Source organism: Ochotona princeps, chromosome 12 (genome assembly GCF_030435755.1).
Source record: "Ochotona princeps isolate mOchPri1 chromosome 12, mOchPri1.hap1, whole genome shotgun sequence".
Lineage (NCBI taxonomy): Eukaryota > Metazoa > Chordata > Mammalia > Lagomorpha > Ochotonidae > Ochotona > Ochotona princeps.
The window spans coordinates 48940458-48960309 of NC_080843.1; the positions used below are offsets into that span (position 1 = coordinate 48940458).

A 19852-nucleotide genomic window follows, 5' to 3' on the forward strand; every position below is an offset into this window, starting at 1 on the left:
AAGTAGCAGCAGTAATTTAATGAGACTGATGCAATCACCAACAGGAGCTGATTTCTGTTTGCCTTGACATTGGGTTAGCCAGTTTGAAAGGGACCTGCTCACAGGAGATCTCACCTCAGCAAGGAATCACACGTCCCTTGAGGATTAGTAGTTTCTTTAGATTATGAGGATAATGTTAAGTAAACTGCCCCTGGGAAACATATGACAAGCTGATCACCTTTTTATTAATCTGAATTTGCTTACTTCAGATTGAAGTAAGCAACTTCAAATGAAGTTGGTGGATTTGGTCTCCATTTTTTAAAAATACTTTTAAAAATGTTAATTTCTCTGAAAAATTTTTGATATGTAAAATCATAATGATTTGTTGGACTGGGTCCAATTATCTCACTAATGCAGGGTAACCAGAGGGAGATTATTATTTGGACACAGCTTTGCCATTTGATGTCATCAACTGCGGAGATCATCAACAGAGCCCACATCTGGTTTTGATGGTAACAGAGAAAAAATATGCGAGTCTGGCATATTGAAACCAGCTTCCCAGAATTCCATTAATAATGTGTTCACCCCTGTAATTTCCCTGTGACTTTGATCTTGAAGACCTTTCCAGAACATTCTCAGACCTCAAGGATATTGATATCTTGACAGAAACATGTTCATTTCTGTTAAGTTACTAATGCTCTTTGTGATTTCTCTTTTATTTGCGGAGAGACATCCAGAAAATCAGTCCCAAGATTCAGGCTTACGTTATTCCCTGTCCTAGAACTGGGAACCGTGCCACCGTGGTCTCTGGTGTGTGAACTGGCTCCCAGCTCTGTGGAGGCGGTGAGTTTGCCTCAGCCTTTGTCCATCACATGACCTGGGCAGGGAGGCGGCTTCTACCCATCAGAGTTATATACCAGGGCAGCAGGAGCTCTGACAGAAGGGTCCTGCTTGTGGAGCAGCCAGCTTGGGTCCCTGGGAAGTCAGAGTCCTCACACACATTTTACACAAACACAGGCCATGAAACAGGGAGGAAGAAGAAGGCCATACCTAAGAGAGAACTAATGCTAATTTAAAAACCACTAGTTTTGCTGTTTAGTGCTCAATATAAAAGGTCTGAGATTGCTTTTTGCTCTAAAATTACTTTTTAAACTATATATGCTTAAGTTTTGGGGCTTTTTTTTTTCTTTTTGTTAACATGTTAACTACAGCACACCTCTTGAGATAAAAAAAGTCCTGGTATACTCCTAACTGCCAAGCTTATGAATTTACATAGCAGGCATTGGAGAAGGAAATGGGAAGTGGATATTCCCACAGCACTGTTAAAATGGCCATGGTAACACCATTTGTTCTTTCTGTACAACTGGTCAGATTTCGATGATCAATTATTGAGGGCTTACTGTGTGACACCAGAGGAAAAGCTCTGCAGGGGCATGCATATTTTGCATATGTGTGTGTGTTTATGTGTGTATACATATATATGTATATAATATAAAATTTATCTTTTAAAGTATCATTTGCTTACTTTTGTTTATTTGAAAGAAACAGATGTTCCATCTGTTGGGTCACTCCCCAACAGCAACCAGGTATGGGCCACATTGAAGCCAGGAGCTCAGAACCCAATCTGGTTCTTCCACATGGATGTCAGAGACCTGCAAACTTGAACCGTCACTTGCTGCCTCCCAGAATGTGCATAGCAGGAAGCTGGGATCAGAAGCGGAGCAGGGACTTGAACTCAGGCATTCTGACAGAGGAAGTGAGTGTCCTAATCAATATCCTAACAGCTGCATCAGCTCCTACCACTAGAAGATTTCTTTACTGAATCTTTTTTTAAAGATGTATTTATTTTTATTGGAAAGACAGATTTACAGAGAGAAGAAGAAACAGAGAGAGTTTCCATCCGCTGGTTCATTCCCCAGGTGGCTGCAATGGCCAGAAGCCAGGTGCTTCCTCCAGTTCTCCCATGTGGATTGCAGGGTGAGGATTTAGCCACTAGGCTCTCATGCTGGGCCCACCAAATTCCATTTGAACCATCCAGAAATTCTGACAACACAATGTCCCTTGGGGAGTCTGGATGGTGACTGGGGGGATGGGGGGTCAGTATGTCACCCTCACGGCTGCATCTCTCACTGCGACAGGTTAGCTAGGCTCAGCTGGGACACCCCAGTGACCAAGAAGCCCACTGAGACATACTTGCTGTCAGGAACAGCCACCTCCCCCGCCCCACCATCAATTGTCCTCATTCCCATCACCCGTGCCTGGTCTGAAACACAGGCCTCTTTGTGTCTTGTCCCCTCCTACGTGAATGCCCTCCAGGACCTGAAAGTAGCCATTGTGTCCCTGCAGTCTCGTGACAGCCTCCTGCCGCTCCGGGACACGCACCGGGGTTAGCGCCTGTGCAGTGCCTACATTTCGTCATTTAAGCTCCACACCCGGAAGCAGCGAATGTCACTCCCAGAAACTGAGTCCCAACTTCAACTACTTCCTCCAGGCTGCACTGCTGGCTACTGGTGGGGCCCACGTGGAGGTCTATTTCTTCAAATCTGGACTCAACACCTTCCAGTTTTCACTGAATTGTATCCACTCTCCCCTTCAATGTTTTCTCTTCACAGCACTCTTGTCTTCTAGGGTCAGCTGTGGGCAGTGGCCCAGTTTTCACCCTTTCCCATATTCACATCCTTTACAAAATAGCCTTGTCATTTCCTGCCTGCAACAGGTGAAATGTTTCTACAATTTGACTGTTTGCCGCATAGATGGAGGCACGGAAGTGGCCCCAAGGAGCTGCTGTGTTTCCACTTGCTTCACTCCCAAACACAGGGCAGACCAGGTCAGCTGCTCACAGACCCGGGTGAAGAAGTCATTGGTTCAGTTCTTGTACCTGAGGGGACATGTCATACAGTGGTTCCTGGCTCATATGTTTCCAGCGTTCAGGAAGCCAAGACTTGACCCACTGTGTTCCCTACTTGAAAGCCCTGCCTTGGCCTTCTGCTGACTCCACAAACTACTGTCTGCCTCCCCAAGGGGTGCGTGCCATTCCCACCTCCCGAGCGGGGAAGATATTGCAGGAGCCCAAGCAAGAGGTGACGCTGCCCTTGGGGCAGCAGGACCACAAGAAGTCATCACCTCATTACAAATCTGGAGTTTTGTTTTTGGACTCAGGCACACTTTTTTAAATCGTTATTAAATCCGACTATGGCTGGATTTGGCTCAGGACTGCATCGGTAAGGCTGCTTGGCGGTTGTATTCTAGCCACCGAAGTGCAGCTTTATGTGGCTTGGCGGTTTTAACAATGCCATCCTTCTACCCCAGATAAGCCACGGACCGTGCAGACACCTCACGGGAAGGGCCGTTACTCGTTTTGGCCACCAGAGGGCCGCACGCCCCAGAAACCGAGGCAGTCGCCGCTTGGAAATAAGAGAATTGGGAGCTTGGCTGGATTCCAGGGACCTGGAATTGGAGGGCGAAAGGACTGGCAGGGGAGGGTAACCACGGGGCTGGGAGGCCTTGGAGACACGTCTGAGGAGCAAAAGCGAGCCACAGGGACTGTCTTACGCAGTGGAGTGACCCGTCCACCTTAAAGTGGTCCCCTACATGGAGCCCTGCGCCCAGCTGGAGGACCCGAAGGTGTCGTGCGGAATGGTCTTTGGCATCCTACAGCGATCTCTCTCAAGTCCTTCCCCAGACCCTTTCCAGCAGTGACCTGAACTGCAGTGTCCCAGGTAACTTCCGCTCTCGATGCACTGTGGCCACACAGGTCACTCCAGGTCAAGCCCTCCAGACTGCATAGGACTCAAGGTCCTCTGGATCCAAACGCTCCCTCTTGCAAACTCACGCCGGCACAGGTCCGCGGGAAGGTCCTGGGCCTGTTGATCCTGCGCCTGCCTCGTGTCTAGTACTCCCTCTGCCCGCGATCCGCACCACCTCCACCATGGCCCAGGAGTGTTAAGTGCTGACCCTGGACTCGGCTCCATCTGGGGAAGACTTGGCTGAGAGGCAGCACTTGGCAGCGGGTCGCAGAGCGTCCCTGAACTTTCATTTTTGTAAGATGTTCAGAGAAAAGAAGCCACTCAGCTAAGAAAGTACATGGCTCTCAGATTCGCCCCCAAATCACTCCTGCAGGGCCCCGGAGTTGACCCCCAACATCCAGGGCTTAGGAGGAAATGGAGGGCAGCCACCAGGCCACTCTGACCACACCACCAGGGTGAGCAGGCCTTGCACCTTGTGTTACCAGAAATGCCCTGTGGGTTATTAGTATAGAAATAAAAGCCGGGAATCTGTTGCAGACAGAAAAGTTTATTTGGGAAGGGACCAGGTGAGCAGGGAAGGGGAAAGCACCTCCGGAGAGAAAGCCAGGAGATGAGGTGCCTCTGGAAAGAGGAGGGAGAGAGAGACACCCAAGGTTGGAGGAAGGGTCTTGGGATTTTAAACATTCCCTGACCCCTCCTTGTTGGGCGGTAAGATATTCCCCATTGGTGGTCTATTAATTAATCAGGAAATGGGTGGGCAATGCTGGTGCCGCCCTCCTTGAGGTGTGGCCAAGACCTCAGCAGGCCTGGATGGTCTCATTGCCCTGGTGTAGACGCCAGATGCACCTACAAGTACCCTCCAGCTGGCGGCCAGCCGAGACCCTGGCCAGCTCTGTGTGAGGAGTTAGACTGGGTGGTAGGCAGTTAGGGTATTCTGGGTCCCCAAGTCATTTTTCTTCCCAAATATAAAAGGGAACTTCCCCACCATATTTTAAATTCACCAGAACACGGCTCTTCAAGGGACAAGGGTGCTATTAGCATATCAATTGCCCACCTGAAGCACCAGCCATTACCTCCAGCCATTGTGTAGGAGGGTCCCAGGCCTATCTCCTTATCATTGAAAGGAGGACAGGAGGAAGTAATATGCAGATGCCTAAGGCCTGGAATGTCCTGTCTAGCACATTTCTGGTCTTTTTGTCCCAAAGGCAGATACCTGGAGACCAGGAAATTCCTTTGCCCTTGGAAAACCCCCTCTTTGAACTAAAGCTTAAAAGGGTCGCAACACCCCCCCATGCACGGGTCTTTTCTATCTCAGAACCCCCTCCCGTCACTAGGGCGGGAGTCTCCTTTCTTAGCTTTTCTAATAAATCTTACTTTAAAACTAAACTGTGTCCGCATGAAAATTCTTTCCTGCGAGACAAGAATTGAGGTTGCTGCAGTATTCGGGTTCGAAAAACCCTACAACAGCTCCACAGGCTGCCCTCACGGCACCTTGGACTGCCTTCCTTGTCCGATTCTGGTCTCCTCGTCAATTATCCGCAGGGGAACATCGTGGGCAGCACGTGTCCTTCTGGGTGTCCACAGGCATGAAGCATGAAGTAGGCTCCCCTACCGCAAGGGAGCCTGGGCCGACGGCTGCCTCTAGGGAGAAGGGGATTGGGGAATGGGAACCGGAGCCGCCAATCAAAGCGGCATGCCGTGGACAGGACGCTCCGATTGGCCAGGCCGCCTCGCGAGGCTGGGAGGCGGGAGGTTGGGCCTGCGCTCGCCGGCAGCCGTGCAGTCCTGCCTCTGAGCCTGTGAGGTGGAAACGGAGGTAGGTGACTTCCCGACCTCCTCAGAGCCGGCCCGGGAGGCCCCTGGGAAGCAGGTCCCGGAGTTGGCCAGAAACTTTCCTTTCTGTAAGGCCGGCGGTGTGTGTTCCCAGTCCCCGACTCCGGCCTGGGCTGTGAGGCCCCGAGCCTCCAGCCACGGGGAGGGAACGCGCTGGCCTATCAGGGCCATTTTAAACGCCAGGGCCCAGGACGTCACTTAACAACATTTCCCGCCGCAGGCCGCTTCACCAGCCCCGCGCTGCCCCTGGGCAGGCCTGGCACCCGTGGTCTCCTCGCTGGCCGCGTGGCCGGGGGCCTCGCTCCCAGGTGTGCAGGGTTCTGTGAGTGGGCCGCCGGGGTCGCAGGCCCAGGGCCTCTGAGGAGCGCTTCTCAGGACGAAAATCGTGACCAGCCACACCTGAGCAGGCTGGCCGGCATCAGGGCGAGTGCAGGGAGCTTCCGAAGGAAGACTCGGCTGCTTAGAGGATGTTGGTTCCACGTGAGAAACCTCTAGGCGCGGGCAGAAGTGGCGTTTGAGGGCCTGTGGGGAGGGAAGGAAGGAAGGAAACAGAGCAAAGTCTCGGGGTGGGTTGGGGAGGGGAAGGCAAGCATGGGGCACAGGGTGCCTGGTAGAGAGATGCAGGTGCAGTTGTGTGGCAGCGTGAAGAAGGAGTCACTTGGCCATTTGTGGTCCCCACACAGCACTTCCTGCCTGCAAGTAGGTGGGCATCTGGAAGAAAACAGATGCCATTGCCCAGCGTGAGCTGGGAGCCTGTATCAGGCATAGCAGCCCTCAGCGGGGTGGGAGTGCTGGGAGATTGGAGGTGTGGGCTTTGGGCTTGATCTTGAGGGTCAAGGAAGGTCTTGGGAGAAGAGCCAAATGGGGACAATCAAGACTACACCTGCCCTTACAAAAGATGACTCTAGACATGTGTAGGGTACTCAGATGACAGGTGCACAGATGGGGAGGGTGGCTCCCAGAGGTGACAGGCCAAGGAAGACTCCCACTCGGCCTCCTGGGTCTCTGGTGTGACCAGTGAGCGGGACAGCAGAGGCGTAGGGGCAGCGAGAGGAGGAAATCAGTCGGCTTTGGACTGGGTGTTTTTGCAAGCTTGCGAGACTTGCAGGGTAGCCTGGAGGGACGGGGTTGGGAGTTAGTGGCTCATACGCAGGTCTGGACATCGGGCTGTTCTGGGAGAGGCTGTCTGGTTACCTGATGTGAGGACCAGGGGATGTGAAGGAGACGAAAATGATAATGAGGCGAGTGTAGTGACTAGAAGGCTTCTCTGTCACCTAAGCTGATTAGGTGGCCCCAAGGCCTCCAGGGACCCAGGAAAGAGCATTGTCAGTGGAGGTGGGAGGACACTGAGGGGTGCAGTGCATTGTGGGGTACCCTGGAGGTGAGGTGGCATAGCCCATTGGTGTCGTAAATTGGAATTTCTCTCTGAAGGGTCTTTGTGTCCCAGAGAGATGTGGTGTCAGGGCCAGAGGAAGTGGGGCTGTGATGTCCCACATGCGCGGAGAGAAGGCAGAGAGTCCCCTGGGTGCATGGCTCTGAGCATTCATGCCCGTGGGAGGCTATGCCCCACGTCCAGGGACAGAGGTCCACCTGAGCCTTCTGCCACACTCAGCACCCCCCACCTCTGACAGGCGCCATTCCTGCCACACCCTCCCTTACTTCCCACATGAGATACAGCAGTGCTGTCTGGAGATGTGCTGGGTAGCTGTGGGGATGGGTGGGATGGGGAGAACAGCTTGGTTCCCTGACTGTCACATGCATCAGTACGTGGGCTTAGGAATGTTCATGGCTGCTGGCTCAGCATATGGACACACCCTGCCAAAGAATGAAACCACCCACAGTGGCAGGAGAGACAGAGAGAACCCTGGTGATGTGGTTGGAGTCCCTGAATCCTGCCCTTGCACATGCACAGTCACACACACCACACATACATACACACTTTTACTCAGTCTAACTTGAGCTGTGTTCCTACTTGTGACAAAGGAGCCTGGTTAACCAGGTTCTTTCCGGACTGGTCATCTAGTGGTCTTGAATAAAAAGAAGTGATTAACTATTCATGGGCTCCAAAAGATGAGAGAGAAAAAGACTGTGGCTGGGTTGGGTGCTGTGGTCAGATGTTGAGTTTTCTGACCCAGGGCTGTGGGGGTGGCGGGATGTCAGAGCAGGAAAGATGGTGGTGGAGAAAGCAGTGAAGCGCTTAGACTCTGTGGGCCTCTTTTAAGAAGGCGCTTGGTCCCCAAGGCCAAGGCAGCTGGGTCTCTCCTGGCGCTGTCAGCCACTCAGTCCAATAGGGAGGAGATGATGCAGAGCTGGCAGAGCAGGCAGAGAGGCAGTATGCTAAGGGCACCAGTTCCCCAGCAGATACTCAGAAGCTGGAGCTGCTTTCTAAAGTGAAGGTAGAAGGGGTTTAGGGTTTAGGGCCTAGCAGCCAATGGGAAATACACAAAGAAATCAGCTAGTGGCTGGGACCTGAGAGCCTGTGCAGCAGCACTGCCCTGGCCACAGCACAGGTTTGCCCCACCCTGTGATCCCTTGTCCATCACTCCTGATGGACAGTGTGCCTTTGCACAGGCAGCTTCCTTGGGGCATCAGAGCATGGAAGCAGGGAGGAGCCAGTGTGAGTCTGAGAGATGAAGACAAGCAAGCTGTGGAGCAGGGGCTGCAAATAGGAGGCCTTGCCCTGGACCAAGCTAGAGGCTGCACCGGAGACAGGCCCCTGATCAGTTCCCTAAGGGCCAGGAATGTAAGCCAGACAGATCTGGGCCACGGCCCAACGACCCGGGAGGTGGCGCACATTCACAGTTGCAGGGTGCAGAGGCCTCCCTGGGGGCTGGGGTTTGCCCAGTTGTCTGCACCCTGGGCACACTCTCTGTGAGAACTCTGTGAAAGCTGTGGTTTTCCCGTAACCCTGAGCAGCACAGAATGGATATTCCCCAGGAGAGGAGCTTCTGGCACAGAGCCTTCCTGGGAAGAGAGCAGGCACCCTGTCTCTACAGGGACACAGGCTGTCCCGAGTAGAGCTGGTTCTGAGCTCCCTAATGGTGAGGGCCTGCCAGGAACTCCTTGCCTACACCTCTGTGTCTTACTGGCCAGCTCCTGCTACAGCAGGTCATGCACGGCAAGTTGACAGTGAAATAAAGCCGCTGCTCACAAATGGTCGCTAGCCAAGGTGAAGGGCACGCCTGCTGCTGCCAGACGCCAGGCGGCTGCAGGCGCCCTCCGTCTTCCTCCCACACCCTGGGCAGCACAGAGTCCCATTCATCCAGGCAGGGCAGGTCCCGGCCCCATGAATGTCACGCTCAGTGCCCTCGCCCACAGAAGGAACAACAGTGAGCGGTCAGGACCTTGGCCTCTCGCCTGGCGGTCCTAGGATTGATTGCAGAAGCCCAGCATGTCCCGAAAGGGCCTCCTGGGGACAGGGCTCCGGGGGCACAGCCAGCCTGTGTCCTAGTGGCTTTTTTTTTTTTTAAGATTTATTTATTTTTATTGCAGAGTCACATATATAGAGAGAGGGGGAGAGATAGAGAGGAAGGTCTTCCATCCAGTGATTCACTCCACAAGTGATTGCAACGGCTGGAGCTGCACCAATCTGAAGCCAGCAGCTCCTCCGGGTCTGCCACACGGGTGCAGGGTCCCAAGGTTTTGGGCTGTCCTTGACTGATTTCCGAGATCACAAGCAGGGAGCTGGATGTGAAGTGGGGCCGCTCGGATTAGAACCAGCACCCATATGGGACCCTGGCACATTCAAGGTGAGGACTTTAGCTGCTAGGCCACCAGGTCAGGCCCAACTTATTTTGTTTTAAAGCTTTGTCAACTTATTTTGTTTTAAAGCTTTGTCAACTTGGTCTTTGCGGAATAACAGGCCCTCATGTGTCTGAAGGACCAGCCACTGGCCCAGATGGCCAGCTCTGGGCCCAAGGGATGCATGCCCAGAACACCATGGTCAGCATTAGCACAAGGACCCTCAGAAGTTCTGTTGCCCAGCAGACACCCCTGATGAATTGAAGGGGGAGCAGCAGGAGACCCCCTCTAGGCAGCACCTCTGGCTCATGCCTCTCCAGTTGCAATCATTTGTCCCTCTGGATGTCTCTTTGGGGCCCCTGGGCCTCCACCTTTCTCCCAGTGCCCTGTCCACACTGAGCACATCATCATCTACTGGGCTCGCCTGTGAGCTCCCCCCAGCATCCCAGCGTCCACGGCTACTGTCACCTGCTCTAGCTGAAAAGCCAGCACCTGCACCTGCTGACTGGGTGGGGCAAGCAGCCTTTTCCCCTGTTTTCTTAGGCGCTGGTGGGGAGAAATAACTGCTGGTCGGGGCTCAATTAGTCTTTTCCGAGCTTCACAGGACCAGACAGCAGGCACCAAAAACAGGTTAGCTGGGGCCTCAGCACCTGGCATTCCCTCTCTCTACCTCCTCCCCACAGGATGAACTCCAGAGACTTCCTGCTCAGACATTCCAGTGCTCATGTCCCCTCCTGCCCGGAGATCAGCCGCCTTAATAACTGGCATGGCCTCAGCTCAGCATTCAAGGCTTCCTCCCTTCCTACCCCCTCCACATGTCCACATGTCATCTACATAGAGCACACCCCCTGGCATTTTCTAGCCATGCCATGCCACATGCCCCCGTGCCTCTTGCACTGCATTTAGATAGTCATTCTTTCTTCCTCACACATACACACACTGAGAAAGTCTGCACACAGTACCCACTCAGCCAGGCCACATCACATACACTTTACCACTCTGATTCCAACCATCCACATGGTGCTGGTCCTCTTCCACCCAAGTCCATTTCATTTACTGAACATGCGCCACTCACGAGGAGACATTGTTCAGAAGGAAGTGGGTGCAGGTCTTTGAGGTGGGCAGGCCCGGGAAGGGGACAGGTCAGCACTCCCCAGCATGCAGTGTGACTGGCTGAGCAGCAGCAAGGCTCCTAACTCACGTGACCATGAATTAAGGCTGAGGCAGAGTCCCAGGCAGCCAGGTTGTTAGCCCTAAGAGTGTCGGCCTTCTGTCAGCTTTTCCGTTTGGGGGCTGAGGGAATCTGTCTGCCCTTCCTTGCTGCCCAGACCCACTGCCATTGCAGGGGCTACATCCCAGCTCCCCCAACTCCACAAGTCTACTGTGCACTGTCACGCATGTTCTGTCACTCAGATCCATCCTTAACCGGAGCAGGGATGAGGCCAGCCGATGTTGAATGAATACATGATTGGTTTTATGATTGTACTGGCTCCTTTAAGTGGTAAATTTCAGAAGAACTAAAGCTAGATGGTCTTGATTTTTTGTAACCTTTCCCTAAAGGATAAATCATTCTGGTCTGTCACAATTTGTTTTCCCAAATCCTGGGATCACAGCACTTCCACACGGATGGCCCAGAGGGTGGTGACTAAATTATGCATGATGAACTAGTTCACAGTACAGGGGTTGTGGCTGTGTGTATGTGACACTGTTGTAGGGTGACTGCACATTCTTCTCCCCGAGGAGAGAGGGAGGAAGGGGGAGTTGGCCCTGGCTGGAACTGGAGTCACGTTCTTTGCCAACTTCAGCTGTGCGTCCGTGCCAACCACACCACACACCTGAGGAGCGTGACCTGCAGGACCAGCTGGCTCCATGTCAGCCACTGAGGGACTCTGAGCTGAAACTGCCATCAGTTGTGAAAGAAGCTGAGAAAACAGAGCAGGCACAGAGCTGCCGTCTGAAACAAGTGCTGGCGGTGGACACATTGCTCCGAGTGGCAGAGAGCATCACAAGCGAAGACCCTTTAATGCTGCATGCTTGCCCTTTACTCCTCAGACCCCGACTGGAGTACCTCAGCCCATGAATGAATCTGACCTATCCGTCAGCATCTGGGATTGCCTTTCTTGCTGGGAGCCATGAGATGAAGTGTCTGCCCCGGGACACCTGGAGGGGCAGCGACCAGGCTTGCAGTCTGGTTTCCATACTTGAGATGCTGAGGTCAGATCTGGTCCCAGAACCTGCCTTGGCTGCCAGCTCTCATCGGGAGCAAGCCACGTGTGCTCTCTGCGGACAGGACATTCTGTCACGTCGCTCTTCTGTTTGTCTTAGCTATGTGGCAGCTCCATTTCCCCATCCACCTTGCACCCTGTCAGTCTTCTCAGGCCAACCAAGTCTAGCTTCCAGGGTCTTCTGGCCTTTATCCGACTGAGGGAGCCTTGTCAGACTATCTCAAACCTTCCTTCCAGAACACATGAGAAAAGATGGTGCCAGTTCGCATCAGATACACAGGGTTCTTGTAGGTAAAAAAAAAAAAAAAAAAAGAGAGAGAGAGAGAGAGAGACAAAAGCTTAATCACTTCTAATGTTTACAGAGCAGCAAGGTTTGTGGATGTATTTGGAAACACCAGCCTGCCCGTGTTCTCCATGCTCCTCGCGACAGTCACGACGTTCACATCTCATGCGATTTCCAGCAAGACAGTTCACAGTGACTTTCTTTGATGGGAGCTGCACAGGAAACTAGTGTGGCCAGTGACGGGAGCTTTAGGGAGAACACAGTCCCCCTCAGCTGGCATGGAGTATTGCTCCCTCGGAGCCATCTCAGGAGTGAGAATCACGAGGCTGCAGTTCAGGAACACCCACGAGGGGCACGTGGCACCAGCCTTTCCTCCAAAAGCCGATGCCTGGCATGAGCAAAGAGCTCCATCCAAGGGTTCTATGACCTCAGTCGCTACTGGCCTCCAGTAGGACTGCACACTCCAGGCAGCAGCAGACAAGGGGACGGGACTGTTGGCACCCTGGCCTCCCCCTAGAGGGTGAGGGTGTGAAAGGCCTAGACCTGAGCCTCTGGCGACAGACGGTTTGGAGCCAGCATGCCCCAAGCCACGTGGGGCTTTGTGAATGCCCTGGGGCCGTGGCATCCTCGTGGTGACATGGTGAGGACTCCTGGCTGTGCCCGGCGGGTGGTGCCCAGTCAGTGGATGCGGACGGGGACATCGTACTGGACCCTCAGCGCTGGCCTGGCCTATCCTTCACATGGCCTGGGGCTTTCCCTGATTGGGGCAGTGGAAAGAATGCACTCCAGGTCCAGCAAGGGAACCCCCAAGATGGAGAGGGTACCTTTTTATTTAGAGGTGTACTTTTGGAAAAGCCCATTAAATATGAACTTTTCAAAATTTAGTTCCCTACAATATCTACAGTGATCTGTGTGCAAACACATTTAGACTGTAAATTGCTGCCTCCCCCTCCTCCAATAGTGAGCTACAAATTTCTATCACAACATAGCCCCAGCTACTTCAGTCATTGCACCCAAGGCTCCATTTTTGTTTGGTTTTATTTTTTGACAGGTATTGAACCAGGATATAGGGTTGCTAGGAAAAGACCTAATTTAAGCCCAGAGGAAATAAAATAAGAGTTTGTTTTAATCAAAAAAGAATTAAAACAAGGCCATATTTTCCAGTGGAAAACATGTGTCCTGTGGTGGGGTGGACTGGTATTAACTGACCAATTAAACTCCTAATGGTTATTTCACCTTCCTTTTTAGGGGGCTGGGGCGATCAGGGATGTGGCCTCCGCCAGGTCACAGGCTGCTGCAGACCCTCCTGTGTGGGGTGAGGTGGGTCCTAGCCCCGGCGCAGCAGCAGCACAGGCCAGTTCCCCAGCCCAAGGGGAGACAGATGTGTCGCCGGCTAATTCCTCAGATCGGGGCAGTGATCCTGGGGAACACATTTCTTATCTCTGGGCAGAGGAATTTCTGGCTGAAGAAAAAGAGCACAGCATTCAAGAATTGTAAAAAGTGATGGTTCCTGTGGCCGGCCATAACTCTTGAGTTGGAAACATAGTCATAAAAACTGCAGATAGCAGCTAGGACTTGGATATCTTATAAACATAGCTTTAAATTCCATTTTACAGGGACCGGCGTGATAGTGTAGTGGTTAAAGTCCTCGCCTTGCACGCGCCAGGATCCCATATGGGCACCAGTTCTAATCCTAGCAGCCCTGCTTCCCATCCAGCTCCCTGTTTGTGGCCTGGGAAAGCAGTTGAGCATGGCCCGAGGCTTTGGGACCCTGCACCCACATGGGAGACCCAGAAGAGCTCCTGGCTCCTGGCTTCAGATTGGCTCAGCTCTGGCCGTTACGGCTGCTTGGGGAGTGAAGTATTGGACGGAGGGTCTTCCTCTCTGTCTCTCTTCCTCTCTGTATATCCACCTTTCCAATAAAAATAAATAAATTTTTTTTAAAAAATTTCATTTTACACACTTCATGTCTTCTGAAAAGAAACCATGGCCTTTCAAAAATTTTTTTCTTTTGGTCCTTAAGGAATTCTACTCAGTCTTTAATAATCTCACTGGGCAAGAGGATATTTGGGACCAAAGTTGTTTAGGTTTTCCTGCCTTTTCACTTATGATTCGATGAACAGTTATGAAATGACAACGTGTTAGCTGAAGAACAATACTTTCTAGTCACCTGCGAATTCTTTTCACACACTATACATTTCCCCTTTCAAGAGTGAGCTCTCTCTGTTAACCAAAGAGCCCCTACAGCAGCCCTCTGTGCCAGCCGGGTGATCCCTCCCTCCCCACGTGGGGCTCCTGCCTATGGAAGTTCCCAGGGAAGGTGCCACAGAGTGCTTCCTGCTGCAAGTTGGGATGCACCTGCTTGCTGCTCTCCATTGATCACGACACAGCTGCCGTCCTCTGTGCTCTGTGCCATTGTTGGGCCTCCTCATGCTACTCTGCTGCTCCCAGGCTAGCGTGGCTGCGAGTGCAGTGCACAGCAGGTGTCAAGGGAAAGGTGTGCTCAGGAGACCGTGAGCAGCAAGAAGTCTGAGCTAAGAGGAGGGCATTGCTTCCACAGGTAGTTAGGGAGCATTTACTTTGGTCAGACAACATTAGGCAGGGACCAAGAGGATGATGAGGACTGACAACATTAACCCTGCCTTCTGGGGTCTCCAGTGCCGAAAGAGATCTGAGGGTTGCCAGGCAGAAGGGATCTATACCTCCCAGCCTGCCCTGAGGACTCAGGTGCCCGTGACTGGTGGCTGTGGTGACCGAGGGCTTAGCTCTTCAAGTTAAAATCGCTTTCATCAATGTCTAAAGTAATGGCTCTGGTTTCACAGAAATAATCACAGACTTGATTAGAATGAATATATTATTCTAGATTAATGGTTTCCATTCAATGTTTATACTCCATCTACCCTGAACAATTAATTAATTGAGAAAAACTGGCACCTCCACAGTCTTCCCCAGAATGATGCGACACGAAAGAAGCCCTGCAGCGCTGGACGAGGCAGTTGATGACTGTGGCGGTGGCGGCAGTGGTGACATGACCGTCACGGGGCTGGTCTCTTCAAGTCGCGGATCTGTTTAATCAGGTAGTTCTTCTCGTCGGTGAACTGCTCGTCGTCTGTCCTCTCTTTCTGGAAGCTGCTCAGAAACTCGATGAGTTTGGGTTGGTTTTTTAATAGAATCTCCACGATAGGCTGTGTTTTGTGAGGACTGGCCACAAACACCTGAAACAAAGTAAATAAACACTCAGCCAGGAACACACATCCAGGGGCCACAGGGTGGAAGCTGAGCCTGCAGCGCCACAGCAATGACTGTTCCCCCCGCCCCTGAGCTGCTGACAAACAGAAAGCCCCAGTCATCCTTTCTCACTGAGGAAGTGGCAAGTCACCTTTCTCGTCATTCTTGCTGGCTTGTATGAGCACCTAAGTTATCTCGACCATTCTGCTACTTTTTTTTAACTTAATTTTTTCATTTATTTTCTCCTTACTTGCAAGGTAGAGAAGATATTTCCTATCTACTGGTGCACAGCCATATGTCTCCCAGTCCACAGCCTCATCCAGTCTCCCCTGGGGGTGGCAGAAACCCAATTACCTAAAACATAATCTGCTGCCTCCCAGGGTGTGTCTGCAGGAAGCTGAACTGGAAGCAGAGGTGGACAGGATCTCTGGCACTCCTGTGTGGGATGCAGGCCTCCCAAGTGGCCTCCTAACTGGTGAGCCAAGTGCTCATTCCTGTTTTAATGTGTGCTTTTAAAATCTTCAATAGAAAACAACAGACAACAGTATGCTCACCATACCAACTGAATAGATTTTGCCATTTGTTTCAAGTCACTCATTTAAAAGAAATAAAACCTTACAGTAGAACCAAACTCTGATTTCACCACCCTGGCACTGTACTACCACCTTCATGTGACACAGCACACAGGGCATAGCGAGCTGCAGGACTCCTGCAGGTATAAATGCCTGTTCACAGTCTCTGACCTTCCTCTCTGGATGTCCTGTCTCTGCTTCATCAGGTCTGTGGAGCTTTAAAATTACAACAGCCCAGGCCCTGCCCCCACTGGAGGCTCCAGCTCAGCCCATCTAGGGAAGGTCAGGAGATCTGAATTTTATTAAAGTTCCATGATTTTGGGCCCGGCACGATAGCCTAGTGGCTAAATTCTTGCCTTGTGTGTGTGCCAGGATTACATTTGGGCACTGGTTTGTGTCCTGGCTGTTACACTTCCCATCCAGCTCCCTGCTTGTGGCCTGGGAAAGCAGTTGAGGATGGCCTAAAGTCTTGGGGCCCTGCATTCACATAGGATACTTGGAGGAGGCTCCGGGCTCCAGGCTTCAGATTAGCTCAGTTCTGAATGTTGTGGTCAGTTGGGGAGTGAATCAGCAGACAAATCTTCTGTCTCTCCTCTCTGTAAATCTGCCTTTCAAATAATGAATAAATATCTTTTTAAAGAAGTGTCCATGATCTTGGACTGGGAACAGTTCAGGAATCCTGTAAAAGACAGTGGTGACTACTATAACAGGATACAGCCACTCGGAACTCTGACACCAAGTGCTGTATCACTGTGTTAAGCACACATGTTCCAATTATTGCTGCATAGGAGGAGGCTTCAGGACATTCATGGAAAATGGGATGAAAAGATAACTTTATTTTGGTGCAAAAAATTGTTGAAATGTATAACTTTTTGGTGGTACTTATTTTCCATGGACTTAAAAAATGTTCTTAATCTACTTGGATATCAAAATATTTTCAACAAAACAAATTTAGTTTTTACCTCGATTCTTTTTGACTAGTGTTAGGCTGCAGTGGACATGTTTTCCAGGAACTCACAGTCCCGGATTAAACAAGTAGTACCCAGTCTGTCCTCAGACTCAGATAGATTGACAGCATCTGCCATTCCAAAATAAACATGTGAGCCCCTATTACTGACCAATCAAAGGTAGGCCACATGCTCTGTAGACTAACTGGAGACCCACATATGAACTGATCATCATTTACTTTGAGCCATAAGATTCACCACCCAGGCATTAAGTGTTTGCCAGCTCCTTGCTCTGTGCTTTGCAATAAACCCCTACTATCCACCCAACTTCATCACCTCAGTAGCAGCAACTGGCTTACTGCGCACTGGGTGAGCAGACCTCACCCAGTGTTTTGGGGTTCTATAGCAATTTCTTCTATTTTGGAAGTATTCTAGAGCATTCTGATACAGAGCTGTCTGGTATTGTGTCCCAGGTTCCTGACTCTTTCAAGGGCTGATGGCTTCCCCAGTAGACCCTCTCCCCCTTGCCTGGCAGCAGCAGCATGCACACAGCTCTATGATGAACAGCCAGAGACTAGGTGTAGAGGGGCAGTGGGGTCTGCTGGGTGGAGCCCTCAAGGTTCCTTCATCACAACAGGTGAGAAGGGGAGAGGTGCAGCAGCAGTGCGAGGGGAACAAGAGGGCTCATGCAGGTAATGAGCCATGCAAGGATTTTCATGTATGATGGCAACAAGTGAAAGAAGGGCAGAAGTTGTGTCCGTGCGAGTCCCGAGACAGGCAGGGATGGGTGATGTGGGAGCAACTTGTAGGGATGAAGGGGGCACTGCAAAACTGAGGAACATAGGCTCCAGGACACTGCTCAGTTGTCCAGACCCGACCGGGGTTCACGTCCCACCATTCCCATTTAGTGCTGTGCCTGCCAACCCATTCTTTTAACCTCTGAGCCAAAGTTTTGTGTTCTTTAGAAATAAGAGACTGTCTTCCTGGCAGGTTTGAAAATGTGCTGGAAGGGGGCGGGCACTGTGGTGTAGCACGTTAAGTCACTGCCTGTGACACCAGCATCCCGTATTAGCAACATTCTGAGTCCCGGTTGCTCCACTTCCAATCTAGCTCTCTACTAATGTACCTGGGAAAACAGCAGATGACCCAAGTCTTTTGGGCCCCTGCACCCACATGGGAGATGGGGATGGAGTTCCAGGACCCTAGCTTCTGCCTTGCCCAGTCCTGGCTCTTGTGACCATCTGAGCAGTGAAACATCAGATGGAAGATCTCTTTATTTCAAAAAAAAAAAAAAGATAAAGAAAGAAGGAGAAAAATGCTTAGAATCCAGCAGTGTTAGCACAGGAAGAATGTTCTGAAGGCTGGCTGTTGTCACTGCGGTGAGGTACCCGACTGCTGGCTGCAAAGAGCCTGGGCTTTCTGCAAGGCCTGGCCTGTGGGTGGCCCTCCCGGTTGGCTGTGTTCCCTTCCTGGGCTCAGCTCTTCCCACTCCTGAGGTCACAGAAGCATCACAACAGCTCTGCAGGATGAGGAAATCAAGGCCATCAGAAGGGATCAAGTAGGGTCATGTGCTGATTTAACAAAGGGGAAACATGAGAAATGCATCATTAGGCAATTTTGTCAAACGTAGATGGCAGAGCCGACTGTACACCAAGGCTCCACAGTGTATGTGTGTGTACAACATCCCTAGGACCTTGATGGAAAAACATAGATTAAATGAAGGCATACAGAAGGATGCAGTCAAAAGACATGGTAAATTGCAAGAGAGATAGGAATAACTCAACATTTTTTACAAAAGCAGAAGGGGTGTATTCTAGAATTTTATAATCTAGGATAGTAAATACAGAACCTATCACATATTATATACTATATGTAATTCTATGCATTGTATTTCAAAATAAAATATTTGAGAGGGAGAGAGAGGGAGCTCCCAGGTACTGGTTTACTTCCCAAGAGCAGGCAACAGCCCCTGGCTAGGGTTTAAGCTGGGTCTCCTACATGGTTGTTAGGAACCCAACTGGTAAGCCATCACCACTATCTCCCAGGGTCTATACCACCAGGAAGCTGAAGTCAGGAGCCAGAGCTGGGACTCAAACACAGGACCTGGGTATACTAGCCGCTGGGCTAAACACCTACCCTGTGCTCTGCTTTACATGACTGGCAGTACAGGGCTGTTCATACCAGCATCACCAGGCCAGAGGAATTTTTTTGTCACTGTGATGATCTTCTCAGACTACTGGCTGGCATGTGGCCCGCTGCTGACCAAGACATCAGGAAGTGGTGCCTGATGTGATGTCACACTGGGACATGGACACGATCCCCTTGACACAGCACCCAGGACAGGCAGAGCCACGGAGCTGGAAGGCAGGTTTGCTGTGGCCAAAGGCCAAGGGGCAAGGATGGTTTACCCAGCCCAGGACTTCCTTTTAGGAAAATGCTCTGGGACTAAACAGTGGTGCTGGTTGCACAACACCATAAAGATAGCTAATGTCACGGGGTTGTGTACTTTACAGTGGTTAAAATGGTATATTTTACATTCTTTTTACTAGAAAAAGCTGCAATTGTTGTTTCCCAAAAACAAGATATTTCAGGGTTGTTTACGCTGTCACCCAGAATACCTGACATTTATATAATATCTGCTAGTAGTCCGGAAATCACTTACTGGTCGCAAAATATTTGTCTCTCTGGTTACCAATTGTTTACTAGGGGGTTGCTGTGAAGTACCCCCTAAAAACTGCCTGGCTTCCTGTGGTAGCTACAAAAATGACTCACAATAATCTTTAAGAAGAAAAAAGGGATGAAATATATTGGGCAAATTAAGCTTTTGCTTCAAGAATGTAGTGGGATCTGCAGACAGTGCACTAGGGTGCAGGTCCCAAGGCTTTGGGCCATCCTTGACTGCTTTTTCAGGTCACAAGCAGGGAGCTGGATGGGCAGCGGGCCTGATGGGATTTTAACTGGAGCTTATATGGGATCCCGGCATGTTCAATGCAAGGACTTTAGCCACTAGGCTACCATGCTGGGCCCTGAATTATACATTTTAATAATGTTTATGAAAAAACTCAGCATATGTCTAGAGGTGGACTTTTAGCACAGTGGTTAATATGCCAACTGTGACACTGGCATCTGGTATCAGACAATCTGGCTGGATCGAGTCCTGGCTCTGCTCCTGACCTGTTGATGAGGGTGCACAGGTAGCCTGGAAGGCAGCAGATGATGGCTCATTTAGTAGGGTCCCTACCATCCATGTTTGAGACCCAGATCCAGTTCTGGAGTCCTGGTTGATGTGAGCATCCAA

General features: G+C 51.1%; 1 protein-coding gene across 2 annotated transcripts in view; it reads right to left on the reverse strand.

The window, feature by feature from the left end:
- Positions 1-14595: 14595 nt before the first annotated feature.
- Positions 14596-19852, reverse strand: part of CAB39L (calcium binding protein 39 like) — a 97448-nt gene continuing 92191 nt past the window's right edge. For both annotated transcript variants that reach the window (XM_058670783.1, XM_058670782.1), the window contains one exon: positions 14596-15022. In XM_058670783.1, the coding sequence (XP_058526766.1) occupies positions 14843-15022 (180 nt within the window). In that variant the 3' untranslated portion in view covers positions 14596-14842. The remainder of the gene's footprint in view (positions 15023-19852) is intronic.